The sequence below is a fragment of the Grus americana genome, chromosome 1 (assembly GCF_028858705.1).
Source record: "Grus americana isolate bGruAme1 chromosome 1, bGruAme1.mat, whole genome shotgun sequence".
NCBI lineage: Eukaryota > Metazoa > Chordata > Aves > Gruiformes > Gruidae > Grus > Grus americana.
Window position 1 is genome coordinate 85,123,424 of NC_072852.1, and position 16,091 is coordinate 85,139,514.

A 16,091-nucleotide genomic window follows, 5' to 3' on the forward strand; every position below is an offset into this window, starting at 1 on the left:
GTTTCTTCATTTCTGTGAGTTTGCCTCTCCAGTGCATTCATAGATAATAATCACAGAACCTCTCCCAGACTTTAATCTTTCAAGGCTTAAACAAACTATGTTTAACAAAGCAAATCTTATGGCTGGTTCCTCATTCCCCCTCCCCATTATCTTCTGCATTTATTTAAGTTTCAGTCTGTCTTAAGCTCTTCAGTGACCCACTTAATATGCCCAGATTTCTTCCTCTCTGCCATTATCCATTAATAAGTTCTTAGCTTAGAAAAGAAGCTCTTGATGATGAGGTCAAAATAGTTCTGCACTTTAAAATTTCATTCCATTTCCCGTACTATAGTCTTCAGTGATATCTGATTATTTTCAGATAATATTCATACACTTTATTCATGTACCAACAATGCCCATATATTTGTGGTATCAGCAAGATTTATTAGCAGGAGATCAGGATGAATATGCTAAATTAAATTAGTGCCTAGTACAATTCTTCATGCTGTACTGGAAACTGCGAAGGAAACACTTTGAAATCTTGGATATAACTGCTGAATTATGTTAACAGAATGTTATCATATTGTGTACAAACAGATAGGAACAATCAAAAAAGCCTTTATTAAAGACACCACAAAACACCAGAGGCAAAAAGAGGTTGTACAGTAACATAAAATATCAGTGTCAAAAGTACTTGGAAATTTGGAAGAATATCCTCTACTGTAGAAAAGACAGCAAGGTCAATTTTCTGGGGTATTAAAACTAGATTTGTGGAAATTTTTCAAACATCGGGGTTGAGGAGATAATCATGCACTCTTAGCTTTTAATTCCTAAGAACCAAATCACAAAGTCTTCAGCTTTCTCTCAGCTTAGAATCACCAAAACATCAAAACAAAATCAGAGTTGTAGAACTTTGCCAGAAGAAAAAACAGTAGCATGTGAATGTTCGTCTTCAAAGTATAGAATAAAGTTTTTCAAGTTCAGGATGGCTGAAGGATTTTGGGGATCTTTCTGGATAACATGTGCTATTGGATGTACATGTAAACGATTTGTGCTATTATTAATGCAGGTCACTTAATTGACTTCGGATTATTCATAGGTTTGACATATGTTTATCTGGGCAAAGTGGAAAGAAATGCTTGATCCTTGTATCCCTTACTTCCCAGCTCTTTTGCTGAAGAATCTGTTCAGCTATGGCCCATGAGAGCTGTAAGAGTTGCAGAGAGCCTCTGACTCTGTTGCTGCTATCCCTTGTGGTGTGTGTCAGGGGCCTGAGCAGCAAGATCAAGAATTCTGTAACATTCACTAGAAAAAGAAACCACAGCCACAAGACAAGCAACTGCTTGGTTCTGGGTCTTGAAATGCACCATAAAAAAATTGGCTTGTGCTATAGCCTGTGTTTTAACATAGGGTAGATTCAGGGGCAGCATTTAAGAAAGGTTCACTGATCTGATTATTTAGATTGGAGATCAAAATAGACCATTGTAAACACACTCCAGTGCTGCTTTCCTGTCAACACATTCAATCCTGTGAGGTGAGCCACCTTCTGTCTTAGATCCTTAGGCAGAGTGAGTTGCCACAATTTTACATTCACTAGATGTCTGCAGACTTATTCTAGCTGAAGATTGAGGTGGTAACTTCACTGCCTGGACACTGTTTTGCTTCTAACATGAACTAAAGCAACAGTTTCTCACTACACATCTACCAACTATGAAAAATGAGCATGAGGGCAACCCCTTTCAAAACATTAAACAAAGATCAAGGCCTTTCCTGTGCTGTCCATCAAGGTCTTCTTTTGAATGGTCATTCTGATTTCTTGTTGCTGTAGCAGTGATTTCACCTTCGTTCTTCCATTTATTTCTAGCTTTATTATCTCCTAACATGTCTCTATTTCTAAAATTACTTTTTTCCCCTGTTCCTACTCTTCTTCTAATGATCTTAATTAACAAACTTTGCATATCTAAATCTGGAACAGAGAACATTTTAGAGACAAGGAAATAGAGAAAGTAAAAAAATAGGAGGTGGTTGTTTTGTTTCACAGGTACTAAGATAGCAAATGTTTCCCCTTCTGTGGTTAAAATTACTTCTGTTGGGAAAGGAAGTAGTGGGACCCTAGCACACAAAGGCAGTCTTGGGAGGGATCCAAGAACGAACTCTTCTATCACATGCACAATGTAAAGCTGCTTCTCAGATTCATTATCATTCCATACCATTCAGACACCATTTAAAACTATTGCAGAGCACTGGCTTTATCACAGGCAATCACATTTTCATTTTCATGACCAAAAACCTGCTTAGGAGCTATATTGCTTCATTGGATCATCTGACCAACTGGGGAAAGAATCAGCCAGCTGCTGGGAAAGGCTCTCCTTGATTGGCCATCCCCAGCTTTTAAAGAAAGGAGTCAAATTCTTCTTCACCAGATGAGAAAAGGTTTCTGCCCACAGATTCATTTTTGAGTCATTATCATCTGGGAGCTCAGACATATTTTGGTATTTAGAAAAGATTTCAATGAAGGCTTCCCATCCAAAGGCCTCTTGCAGCTATGGATCCGAAGAAAATGGAAACAGTACAAAATATATGTATGGAAGTTTAGAATTAGTCTACTTGCATTCTTTACAAAATCTTTTACTAAATTTAGTTACTGACCTTTTTACAGGATATTTTTATTTCTTTTTTATAAGTGTAGCTACCTGACAAATTCTAAATGCCTACTGAAGAATCAAAGTAGCCCTTTAACACCTTCAACAACCCTATATTTCTAATATTCACACAAAACCAAAAATCAAGTATTTATTTAAGTGCTTTCCATCCTGAAGGGCCTTGCTGCACTTACAGGCTTGAGTGCTACATTTATTTTTACAATTGTTACAATGGTTCAAAAAAAGATTGATACAATTATCAACCCACTTCTGCATGCTTATAAGTATGCATATGTATAATATCTCTGAATACTTATAATGCATAAGACTGTCTTCTCTCAGCACAAAATATAGGCTCTCTGCTTGGTGATTCTGCACTTGATGTTTGTACCATCAATTAATTCTGGGTGCTACTGAATGAAGTATTGCACCAACAAAACTGAAAGACTGACTTAAATTTAAAAAAAAACCAAACCAAACCAAAAATTATCAATGATCAGAAGTCATCTTTGGTAATGCCCAAAGGCTGTGATTTACCATTACATCCTAAACCGGTAAATTCCACAGACAAATGACCTTTACACTGTGCTGAGATCACAAATGGCTCAAAACAAGTACATTTTTGAGGAATGCTTCAAAAACTTCCCTGCAACTCTGGGTCTCCCACTGAAGCGTGATACCTACAGACAGATCAGGACTGACTCATGTTGGTTTATGGAATCTTATGAGCTGGCACACAAAGACTCTGTTGGAGACTAATAGTCAACAGAGAGAGATAATCTGGGGTAGGGATCAAGTGGATGCAGAAAGTGAAGAAATGGAAAGCAGCAGCCCTGGATTAAAATTATCAGTTTGTAAATCTGTTGCAAGCTTAATTTGCCTACAGATTACCTGCAGGTACGTCTCCAGGGCAGTAAATACTTCCCAGTCCTTCAGCTGTGCTCCATTTTTAATGTAATCTTGAATCCTCTTCTTTCTAAATTCCACCGTGAGTGCATTGTGGGCCTTATCTCTTGGGATGCCCAACACAGTCTCATTCACATAAACAGACCAGAGGCTGCAGGTGGCTTCGGTGGTGTGAGGAGGAAACTCCCATTCAGATTGCTGCTGATTGTGGCCCAGCTCATGAATGGCACCCCAAAGGCCGTTGGCTTGGAGGGACTGCAGATCTATCATCTCTGTCACCGACTCCAAATGATGCATGACTGGGTAGCCAGCATGCATCCAACCTGCAGGGAAGGTAAACCACAATCAGTCTTGGCAATCTGTCTGGGAAAGCTCATGGGATGGAAGACCACAGTAAGAAAAATACAATTCATTATCTTTATGTTAACTCATTCTTTGAGTTGTTTTTCATGAGTGGATGCTGCTCATGATGTGCTTCCATTCCCTGTGCTGGAGTATCAAATGTATCAACCACAAGCAAAAGGTCAATGTGCACAGTCTTCTGCTCCATTTCCACTCCTCGGCACTACCCAATGCAAAGAGCAAAAAAGGCCAAATTACTTTTGCCAGAGCTATAGACATTGCAGACAACTGTACTCCCAGCAACAGGAGAAGAGGCATGGAAATCTAATTCTGTCTGTAGAAGAATTTTCTGTTGACACTGGTGTTTTCTTATTTTCAGATCTGGCAAGGAAGATGCTATTGCCAGGACAGTTTGTATCCTTGTATAGCCAAATAACTGTATGGTTTGTGCTGATGAAAATTACCCCAGCACCCTCCCCAGCTCTCCCTAGAAACTCTGTAATCTAAGTTCTGGCTCTGGAGGAAATACATTGAGGGGAAAACCTCATGACAAATAGCAGACACAAATAAAGTATTATTAAAGGATTAGTTTTCCTAAAGTCCTCCAGAAGAAGGAGATTTTAATCTTGAAGGCAGAGGACTAAAATGTTTCATTGCAAAATTTTGGGTCAGGGCCCTATGTGCACCAAAAGGCTTTAATGGCCTTGAGCTGCCCCACTTGGGGATTCCACTCACACCTCCTGTTGGTGGCCCCAGGGGTTGCATTTCAGCTCAGTCCTGGGCTGTCAGTCCCTGCCTGAGCTATGCTGTAAGCGTGCCTGTCTCCAGTTGTGCTACAGCAATGCCTGTGTCTGGCCATGGACCCTGTTGATCCAGACCCTGATCCATGACTTCCTCGCTTTCAGGATGTGCTTCATCACGATGGGCCTGCCTGGTAATCACTGAACTATGTCTCACCCTGGTTACCATCACTGAACCTGACCATGACCTGCGGATTGATTTCCTTGCTTGACCTCAGACCTGCCTCATCCCTGAAAACTTGTCTAGCAATCTGGACGGTCAGCTGACCCTGGCTATTGTGCCAGGTCTGCCCTGCTTGCCTCACTCAGGTGCTGGTGAGGCATCTGCCCTGCTGGCTGTCTTACTGCTGTTGGCTCCTGACTCCCTGGCCCTTGGGGAGCACTTGGCCTCCACTGTGCTCTGACAATGTCAGAAAGCAAAACGTGAACTGGGGTTTTGTTTTGTTTTTTGTGAAGGCAGATTCTTGTCAGTTTTTATTAAAGCAGCTGTTTACTATTGAAAAATATTCCATAGTTCACTTCAGCTTTGGATAGAACTTGCTGCTGATGGCCACAGTTACTACTTCACTGTAACTGTCATTACTTTGTTTCCAGTTTTGCTGTTTCTCATGCTGTTTGTAAAAATCTTTCTTCAGAAAAGACAGACTTAACATACTCCTTAATATCTCCCATGAATTCATCAGTATTGCTGACTACCATAACCAGCTTTAAAAATCATGTTTCAGTATCTTTTCATAGGAATTTACTATCTTTAGTTCTTTTTCCTTCAGTGCCAATTCAATAGGCTCAGTGGATCCTTCACAGGTTTCTCACAGCTCCATAACAGTGCAGGAAGGATACAGAGCCATTCACATCTCTGAAATGGTGCTACTCTCCACTTATTCCACCAGGCGTGCCAGAAACTGGAAGAGTTTTATATGTTGGGTTCTACCAGTGTGGCCTCTGGTGGACATAGCAGTCTATCACATTGTGAGTATCTGTGCAGAGGGCTGGAATACATTAAGAGAAGGAGCCACAGAAATCAATAATCCAGCAGTCTTTGAGTGCAGCTTCACTCAGAGAAGGGCAGCTATCTAAACAACAAGTGTTTCTCAGGGCGGGTTCTCAGTTGGTGCAAACTCATTTGAAAGATCTGCAGCTGTGAATCAAGTCTGCATGTGTTCAGGGTCATGCTGTTTTTTAACACTGCTGTTTCTCTGCAGCTCAAGGGAAGGGACGGCTAGTGCTTAACATTCACCTCCATCTGTTGACATCCAAGAATTTTAAACTCTGGCATTTGCAAGTCAGTTCTTCCTGTGCATCAGTAAAAATTACTGCAGAACAGCTACTTGTGTCAGCACAAAACCTACTGATTGGCCTGGGTCATGCACACACCATGGTTTGCTTACTAGGCTTGTGGAGTCAATGCAGCTAAAACAAAGCAGGGAGAAGGATGGACTCTGCTCTCTGACATGCACTGCCAGATTAACTCCTTGCTCATTCTTTATACCTGTACAAAAATATTGATGACAATTATATTAGCTTTGTGTCCTGAGTCTGAATTTTCAACTACAGCTGTCACTAATGGTAAGAATGAATGAGAAAAATATAATACTCCCATGTTCCCTGATGAGCTTGAGGCGTTAGCAGTTACAAAAATTAGCAACTGACATGTAATCTAAACACAGTTGTTGCAGAGTCACTGACAGATTACAACTTCATTGTTAAATTTAGAGCCATATGTTGCCAGATGTAATGATTGATTAGTCTGATAAAATCCTTCTTACATGAGGATGTGCTTGGAGGAGCATATTGCAATGTGGAAACAGAGCACTTACCTATCATGGAATCATGGAATGGTTTGGGTTGTAAGGGACCTTTAAAGGTCATGTACTCCAACCCCCCTGCAATGGGCAAGGACATCTTCAACTAGATAAGGTTGCGCAGAGCTCTGTCCAACCTGACCTTGAATATTCTAGGGATGGGACATCTACCACCTCTCTGGGCAACCTGTTCCAGTGTTTCACCACCCTCTAGTCTGAATCTATCCTCCTTTACTTTAAAACCATCACCCCTTGTCCTATTGCTACAGGTCCCACTAAACAGTCTCTCCCCATCTTTCTTATAAGCCCCCTTTAAGTATTGAAAGGGGGCTTATTATTTATTTTGGTTATATTTCACTAGTGATTATAATTAACTGATTATTAATAACTGAAGTGCAAGTTGTTTACACTTGAGCCAGCCTCTCTTGAATTAGTCCTACTTGACTGACAGCAGCTACACCACGTGAGTTAAGCTTCTGGAGCTGTGGATTATTGAGAGAGTGGTGGCCTGGGCAGCTGATGAACTTATCAATTCAAGTGGTAGAAAACACCTCTAGTGTTGCAATCAAATAGAGCTGAAAGCACCTACTAATCCTACTGAGAAAAGTGTAATACTTGAAAAAAATTAATTGCAAATAACGGTGAGATTTGGCCTTTAGGAGCCTCTTTACCATCCATAACTGGCTCCAGCCTCTTCAGTTCCACTGGCTTAGTGAATTGCCTTTAAGTAGCATGTTTCATAAATGACAGCAAAATGCTGCTTACAACAAACTTTTCCCCCAACCACTGCCCTCAGTTCCCCACTGATTTAAGTGATCGTATGCCTGCTAACATCAGGGTCTTATTACATAGTAGGCTACCTGTGTGTCTGTTACATGCCTTAAAGTTTCAAGATCTCATTTGTCCTGCCTAAACTAGCTAGCTCTGTTTCCCTTCTTTCTGTTGCAATTAGCATAAACTCACTTGCACAGTAATAAGAGTAACATGACACAGTACACATGTCATTTGGTGGCCAGCCTGTCTCCCTCCACTGTGTTTTACCCTGCGACGGCCTCAGATTTAGCAGCAGAATGTGTTACTTTTGTGTACAAGCTCTTGACATTTACAGAAGACTCTTACTCTCACGAGCAGCCTCCATGAATTTGGTGGGATTAATCGGCTGATTTGAGGATCTGCATGATCTTGTGATAATACTACTGCCTTGTGTATTTCCCATACAAATATCCATCACAGATAAAGACAAAATGTTCTAGTTATTATACTTGCCATGAGATATCTGGACATCTGCCACCATCCTCTCTGGCCTTGGAAAAGTTGCTGGGATGGCTGCCAGTCTGGCTATTGCATTCATCATCTTGTTCCAGATGGAAAGCAGACTCTCTGGGTCGTCCATGTGGCGTACATCAGCAGCTGGTACTGTCAGGATGATGTTCTCTGTGGCCAGCTCAGCCCAGGGGGCTGGGTACTGACAGATGGTTGACTGCCAGGCAGAGATGTCACTTTCCCATAATTCAGCATTCAGGTGAAAAAAGGTAGCCAATTTAAAAAGAAGTTTTAAGTGTCGAGAGGAGAATCACAATAGCTAAACCCCTCTGTATAGCCTCAGAAACAATAAGTTAATCTAGACGTAACTGGGTTTTACTGAATCAGGAGGAGATCTTGAGATTCTGGAGAAGAGTCCAGTCATCTTTGGTGACTCCATGTCTACTGTCGCTGCAAGGGATTGAAGATATTCACTTTTTAATATCAAGCAACTTTAAAAGTGTCTCAGACATGCTCATACTGGGAACATGGACAGAGATTAATTCCTAAATGAAAGTCCTATAAATACACTTTCTGCACTGAGAAATACAAAGCTTTATGCAAAGGCTTTCCTGGGGCATTACTTATTCTGAGGTCTTCTCCATGCATGACCACAAAAAAACCAGGAAAATATAGGCAAGCCATCAATACATACGTACTCACTCTTTACTCACCTGCCCATAGTTAAGTTTCGGGACCACTTACCAAGCCTGAAGAATGGAGCCTGCACAGCCTCTTTAATTGTGACTGATATTTGGCCTAATGTGCTCTCCTTTGGCACTATGATATATATGAGGCCACCCCACAGACTAGAGACTTCCATGGTGGTTTTTTCAACTTTGAATTTCTTTACCACCAACGGAGGCCGCTTCAGCTCTGCAGCATAGCTGAGGTCATCAGTGTGACAGCCAATCTGCACCTGGTGGGGAACAACAGTCACCGAAAGGCACTGCAACCCAGACAGGTTCAGGTAGCTCCACTCCAAATGTGTTGTGTTCTGTAGCTACTGTAGGCAACAAGATGCTCTTGTCTCAGCAGGGAAAGGCAACAGTATGCTACCATATGGAACATTATTTTTCACCTCAGCACAGACATCAATCAGATGAAAGTAGCATGAAAGAATTCAAGGGCAGACTTAAACTCCATGAAGAAGAAAATGGAAATGCTGGATCAGATGCTAAAGAAAAGTAGAATTCTCTTTCTACAGCTCTGTTCAAAAGGAGAGATTTTGAAGAAATTTCAAAGTTGGTTGGCCTCAGTTTTATCACCCTTACTTTCCATCACAGCTACCATAGCTGTACTGCTATAAATGGGTAGTGTCAAGGTGAAAAGCAGAGCATGAGCAGAGCTTACCCTAATATGAAATGAGAAGAAAGGACATTATAATGTCCCATTTATAATAATTCACCTGCTTTCCATGAACTCTCTGAAACACTGTAATGCCCACATGGGCCAGCCATCAGGGACTGAAGATATGGGAATCCCTGGTCATCAGACTAGTTCTGCCCAGTTCTGACCAAAGCTTCTGTCCTATTACTGTCCTTTTAAAGAGAAAAAAACAACTCACCCTGCTATGCTATAATACTGTTTGGATAACTACGTCTACTGTAGTGTTTATCCCTTTTTGCTAACAATTACATAGAGGTTGGTTTCAGAGTCAAGATATAAACCCCACAAAAATATTTTTTTATAGTGTCGGTGTTTTTCTGTCCTGATGACAAAGATAATAAAATTTGCAAGAAAACAGCTTGGAGGCCATGAAATGAGGCAGGATGATAGCAGAAGACAGCTAGGTGGGGCAAGTAAGATATTTTTATAGTGGGCAGAAATATCTAGTAGTCTCCTCCACATAGACAAAATTCAACCTTATCATTTCTCATCCTATTCACTGTCAATACAGGGATTATTCCTTTAATCTTGAAAGCAACAATGTAGGTATTTGTCTTGTTTGACTACTGCCTTCTCTAGAGGTATGGAGAAGGGCACAGAAGATGTATGAGACCAACATGAGATGACCACAGTGTGGAGCAGATGAAAATCAGAGGTGTGTCCATTACAGCTGCATAGGGCAGTCTTTTTCAAGACAAAAGGGAGAGAGAATAACTTGAGAAATGTAGAAAGAGGTTTATGATAGGAGAAACCTGGGGAGAAATTGTTTGTGATTCATGTTTCAGTAAGGCCAAGCCAAACTTCGAAGAAATGAGAATGGAAGCAAGGAAAGCTTTTCTGACTGTAATGAGAAACAAAGGGAAATGTTCACCTTCAGGTTAGCTGCAACAGCAGAAGCGGGAAAATATAGAGTGGCTGTTCTTCTGGGAGGAATATAAAGCCCAGTGCTTCTCCATGCTTCTGGACCTTAGAAAGAACCACAGGCATTATCAAGATAGAAACATGTAAGTCATATGAGAGTTTTCAAATTACAGATAAAATTCAACAGCAGCTTCAGTTCTAATTCTAACAAATTAGTTTTCTGAAGCTTACACCTTAGTGTAAGCAGAGAGATTTAGACTATTATACTTATAGATTACTCTGGTCAGCCTGATTCCATTCCATGGTTTGGGTGCTGCTGAGGAAGGAAATAGAAAAATATCCTCTACCTTCATTTCTTCCATCAATCTGAACAGTTACAGTTGGGGATGTAGTCATTTCTGGAAGATTTTGGTTGGGAGCACACAGTTGTTTTTGTACATCAGGGAAGTTGCCATAGAGCTCGGCAGCTATGTTGATTAAAACCATTTCCTCAGAGCTGCCTTTGATTGGGCTGTCAGCACTGACATCAAGAACCCCCTGGGAAAGCACTAGCTCAGCCATCTCCTTCTGAACAAAGCAGATAGCTAGGGAGGTCTGTGCTGGAATCCTCAGGAACACTCTTGAGTCCTGTGCTAATTTCTTGAGCCAGGAGGAATATGGTGGCTTTAGAGCTTCTTTTTTCTTGAGGTTTTGCTGAAATTGGGAGAGTGCCTTGCGAAAGTGGTACTGTAAGAAAATCGCATCAGGATGTAAGACTGGCTGACTTGATGGTAGTATGTTATCTCCTAAGATACTAACTCCAAACTTTTGCAGTATTTTGTTCCCAGGAAACTCAGCAATGGCATTCTCATCAGCATTCGCTGCAGCCCAGGACCATGCCTGTCCTCCAATCAGCAGACCACCGCCCCTTGAAACAAGCTCATGAATCTTCTCCACCTCCTCATCACTGTAAACTTTGCAGCAGTACACACTCAGGTTTTCCTTAAGATCCATTAGCTTGCAAGGGATCTTCTCCTGGCTTAGGAAAGTGAAAAAATCCTGCAGATCACCAGCAATACCAACTTGTCCTCCCTTCCCAGCATCAAGCCAACCAATGGCATTGAGGATAAAGGTTTTCATTGCTGATGCTTGGAAAAAGTTTTCATGAGCAAGTACCACAACACGGCCCCTGCCATAGTGTGCAGCTACAAGGAATGCCTGGTGGGAGTCATTCATAGCAATAGGAAATGCCAATGCACCATGGATGAGTAGATGGGAGGGGACACTGCCATCTTCTATCTTGAATTCGGTCACTCCTTTCAAAAGAACTTCTAAATTTTTTTTCGTATCCAATCCATGTCTGGAAAACCAAAAGAAATCCTTGTCATCCAGATCGATTTATAAATGCTGAAAGCTGTACTTATCTTTGCCCTGTTAGTAGTGATACAGTCATGACTTGCTATAAACACTCCTTGTTTCAAGAAGTTATCAAGACAAATATAGTAATCTCTATCAAAAGAGACTTGAAAGTTTACCCAACAGATACCACTGAAGTGGCAGCAACAGTAAAATTACAGGGATCACCAGCCTTCCTTAAGCATGGCATAAATTGAATTCCAGGCAAGAATGGTGCTGTGTGCTTGTGATTCATGTTAGATTTTTCTGCAATGGGCTAAGATATTCACAAGAAGTTATAGTCCTCAGGGCACAGACTCCATAAAAGATCAGGCAAGCACTGCCTTATCCTTTTCAGTGCAAAGGTAGACATGTACTTCAAAACATTCTCAGCAATGGCTTCAACTAATCCATTTGATTTTGCTTGCAGAAACTCTAGAGGCTCTGACACTCTTTCTTCTAACAGTTCAGCTTTAAGATGGTGACCTTCAGTCATAGAGCAAATGGAAACCAGGTAGCAAAATGTTAAAACTGTGATAGTTGTTTGCAAAGTTGCACAGTCACCTGCTCTCTTGCTTGTCTCTACCACATGCTTCAGTCTAAATTTTAGCCTCTGTTGCCTGCCTGCCTTCCCATCCTGAGATACAAGGATATTGTTTTTCATCATAATGGTGGTTAACCACTGAACAGATGCCTAGACAGGTTGTGGAATCTCAGTCCTTGAAGATATTCATTACTTGACTAGACAAAGCCCTGAGCAACCTGCTCTAGGTGGCCCTGCTTTGAGCAACATTGGAGCAACTGACCTTCCGAGTTCCCTTCCAACCTCAACTATTCCATGATTCAGATTTTCATCAGCATGTTCCAAATATATTGGCAGTGCAGCACACCTGAAAAATTACTGTGAACATAATGGCTTATTGCCTCAGCAGAGCTGCCTACTGAGCGTGGCCAGAGCTGAGTCTCGTTATCATGACATGGTCTATTTTCCTTGCCTGAACATAGCTCTGAGACAGAGATGAAGCTGTAATATGTTCTTCCTTATGTAGCAGTATAAGGTCCCATTATTGAGCTTCAAATTCATACCTTATTTGTGAGAAATTCCCTGAAGAATTATCATCACTTTCAGGGACTTGTGACATGAAAAGAAAGGGCCTTAACTCTAAGAGAATCACAGAATGGTTTGGGTTGGAAGGGACTTTAAAGATCTTCTAGTTCCAACCCCCCTGCCATGGGCAAAGACACCCTCCCCTAGACCAGGTTGCCCAAAGCCCCATCCCACCTGGCCTTGAACACTTCCAGGGAGGGGGCATCCACAACATCTCTGGGCGACCTGTGCCAGTGCCTCACCATCCTCATAGTGAAGAATTTCTTCCTAATACCTAATCTAAATCCACCCTCTTTCAGTTTAAAGCTATTACCCCTTGTCCTATCACTACATGCCCTTGTAAGATACTTTCTCTAGAGCTTTCTTGTAATACTCCAAGGTTGCCCACCTAGTGGATGAAGGGAAGGCGGTGGATGTAGTTTTTCTGGATTTTAGTAAGACTTTTGATACTGTCCCTCACAGCATCCTTCTGGACAAGTTGTCCAACTGTGAGATGAGCAGGTACACGGTGCACTGGGTGAAGAACTGGCTGAAGGGCAGGGCTCAAACGGCTGTAGTGAATGGAGCTACATCTGGCTGGCAACCAGTCGCCAACAGTGTTCCTCAGGGCTCCCTTCTAGGACCAGTTCTGTTCAATGTGTTTGTCAAGGATCTGGGTGCAGGAGCTACATGCACCATTAACAAGTTTGCTGATGGCACCAAACTGGGAGGTGCTGTGGACTCTCTGGAGGGACAAGAGGCCTTGCAGAGGGATCTGGATAGACTGGAGCATTGGGTAATCATCCATGGCATGAAATTTAACAAGAACAAATGCTGGATTCTGCACTTGGGATGGACTAACGCAAGATACAAGTATAAATTGGGAGAGGAGTGGCAGGAAGGGATCTGGGGGTGCTGGTCGACAGACAGCAGTTGGATGTGAGCCAGCAGTGTGCCCTGGCAGCCAAGAGGGCAAACCCCATCCTGGCGTGCATCAAACACAGCATAACCAGACGGTCAGAAGAGGGGATTATCCCACTGTATTCAGTGTTGGCCTGGCCTCACCTTGAGCACTGTGTGCAGTTCTGGGCCCCACCATTTCAGAAGGAAGTTCAGGTCCTTGAATGCGTCCAGAGAACGGCAACAGAGCTGGTGGAAGGGCTGGAAGGAATGTCCTCTGAGGAGCGGCTGAGGACTTTGGGCTTGTCTAGTTTGGAGAGAAGGAAGCTGAGGGGCGACCTCATTGCTCTCTACAGCTTCCTGAGGAGGGGAAGCAGAGAGGGAGTTGCTGAGCTCTTCTCCCTGGGATCCAGTGCAAGGACACGTTGGCATGGTTCAAAACTGCACCAGGGGAGGTTTAGATGTGATATTAGGAAGCATTTCTTTACCAAGAGGGTGCTCAAACACTGGAAGAGGCTTGCTAGAGAGGTAGTCAATGCTCCAGGCCTGTCAGTGTTGAAGAGACATTTGGACAATGCCCTTAATAATATGCTTTAACTTTTGGTGAGCCCTTTTGGTCAGGCAGTTGGACTAATGATCCCTTTCAACTGGAACTATTCTTTTCTTCTCTTTTCTTTTCTTTTCTTTTCTTTTCTATTCTATTCTATTTGCAGCACTGGGCAGGAAAGGATAACCTGTGCTACTGAGTCTCGTTTCCTCCACCAGTAGGCATCTACTGAGTCTACTTGCCTCCACCAGCAGGCATCTACACAATACACAATCTGTTACAAATGCCTTACCTCTGTTACAAATGCCTTAACATTTACACCACACCACAGGAGATTAGCAGGAAAGACAAACATCATCTTTTGTGTCCAAGGTTCTGCATCAGGAAGGATCTAAATACCTCAGGAACTGGCCTCATAGCTGTGCTATTGACATAGTGGAGAAAAAAGGCTAGATGTGCCATAGCACAACAGGTCAGACGCAACCAAAAATTTCTTCCTGAACAGTCAGTTATCAAACATTTTAACATGGAGCATGAGCCAAGCTTCTTCATAGTTTCTCAATAACCTGTAGAAGCACCTTCAACTCCTGCACATCCATCTCTATTCATAGTCATTTCTTTTGGGGGACAGGGAGAAGAGATCTTTTTCATTCTAGCAGGCCACAAGCAGAAAACCCAAGGCAGAATAAACACTATATACAATCTAAACACAGTCCAAACAAGTATTTAAATACTCACCGGCTGATCAGAGGAATCCTCGGCCTTTCTTTGGACACTGAAAAAGAGTCAGTCTCTCCCTCACTGCCTGTGAAATACACGCCAGTCACGCTGGTCACCTGATTCCCAGGGAATTCAAACAGCACCTTCTCCTTGCCATATCGACTAGCCCAGTGCCAGGCTTGGCCACCAATGAGCAGCCCCCCACCCCCCTTTACAAAGCCAACCAAGTCTTTTGCCTGCGTGCTGTCATAGGCGTCCATACAGTACACCCCCAGGGAGGGGCTAAGCTCTGCCCCAGCCTGTACTTTGGTGCCAGCCCTGAGCAGCAGCTGGGTGAGGGAATCCAAATGAGGATGGACCCCAACCAGGGCCTCGGGGGAAGGCTTGAGCCACTCCACAGCATTTCTGAGGAACTGGGAAAACTTGGAGTCCTTCAAGATTCCCTCATGGGAAACAACCACCATCCGGCCCTTTCCATAACAAGATGCTGCAATTAGCACTTGCCCACTGGTGCTCACCAGCACTGGGAAGGCTTCATCTCCAATGAGCAACAGCTCACATGGATGATAGTTTGTTGTGAACTCAAATGAATTAACATCTTTCACCAGAGAGGCATAGGCTGCTGTGGAATCCATTTGATATACTTCTTGTTACTGAAAGAGAAAGAAAAGGAAGCACTTTTTAGATTAGAAGCTACATTTGAAATGTGTAACAGATACGAGTTATTGAGATACATACCAGCTATGCTGTTCTACAGTCCCAGGAGGAACCTGTATCCACAAATGATGCACAAATATATAACCCATCAGTTAGGTGAGCCAGGAAAAAATGACAGGAATGAGGAAACTTTGCATAGCTACTAGTCACACAATAATCCCAAGAGACATGTCCTGAAATGTACATTGAAGAGATAATTCCAGTTAAGCCTTTCTATATTCTTCTGCCTATGAGTGTTCAAATTGGTATGAAACTGCTTTACAACACTAACATGCCTGGATTTGTAGAACAACAATCCAAATAATTTTTTAATTAGATAATATGTAGACTTCAGATTACTAGGTCTAGCCACAAGCTATTATATTTCCATGGCTCAATTTTAAGAGGAAGTCTTGTGTCTCCAGGTGGCAAAGTCCTTCAGTTATCTCTAAGACTGCAGGGCTTAGTGTTCATCCCACTGGCAGAGGTGGAATCAGTGGCGCTCATGCCATTGTACCCCTGCCATCAGAGTGTGTGGCAATCAATTAAAGTTGTATAGACTTAAAGGAACATACCTTATATAGAGTAAAGGATTTATCATTCGTCTCATTAGTGCCTTGACAGGGTAATTACAATACAGCAAAAATATTAATCCAGTTAAAATGATACTGTCATATATAATACAAATCATTCAATTATTGCTAAATCCTAATAATGATACAGTTAAAACTGATATACATAGGC

General features: G+C 42.2%; 1 protein-coding gene across 1 annotated transcript; it reads right to left on the minus strand.

Moving 5' to 3' along the window:
* Positions 1-2,273: 2,273 nt before the first annotated feature.
* On the minus strand, positions 2,274-15,286 carry LOC129203394 (TRPM8 channel-associated factor 2-like). The gene is made up of 7 exons (XM_054817870.1): positions 14,670-15,286; positions 10,371-11,362; positions 10,034-10,128; positions 8,472-8,692; positions 7,738-7,970; positions 3,513-3,850; positions 2,274-2,522 (listed from the first exon to the last, which is right to left on the minus strand). The coding sequence occupies exons 1-7, from the start codon at positions 15,284-15,286 to the stop codon at positions 2,274-2,276; spliced, it is 2,745 nt and encodes a 914-aa protein (XP_054673845.1).
* Positions 15,287-16,091: the final 805 nt, after the last annotated feature.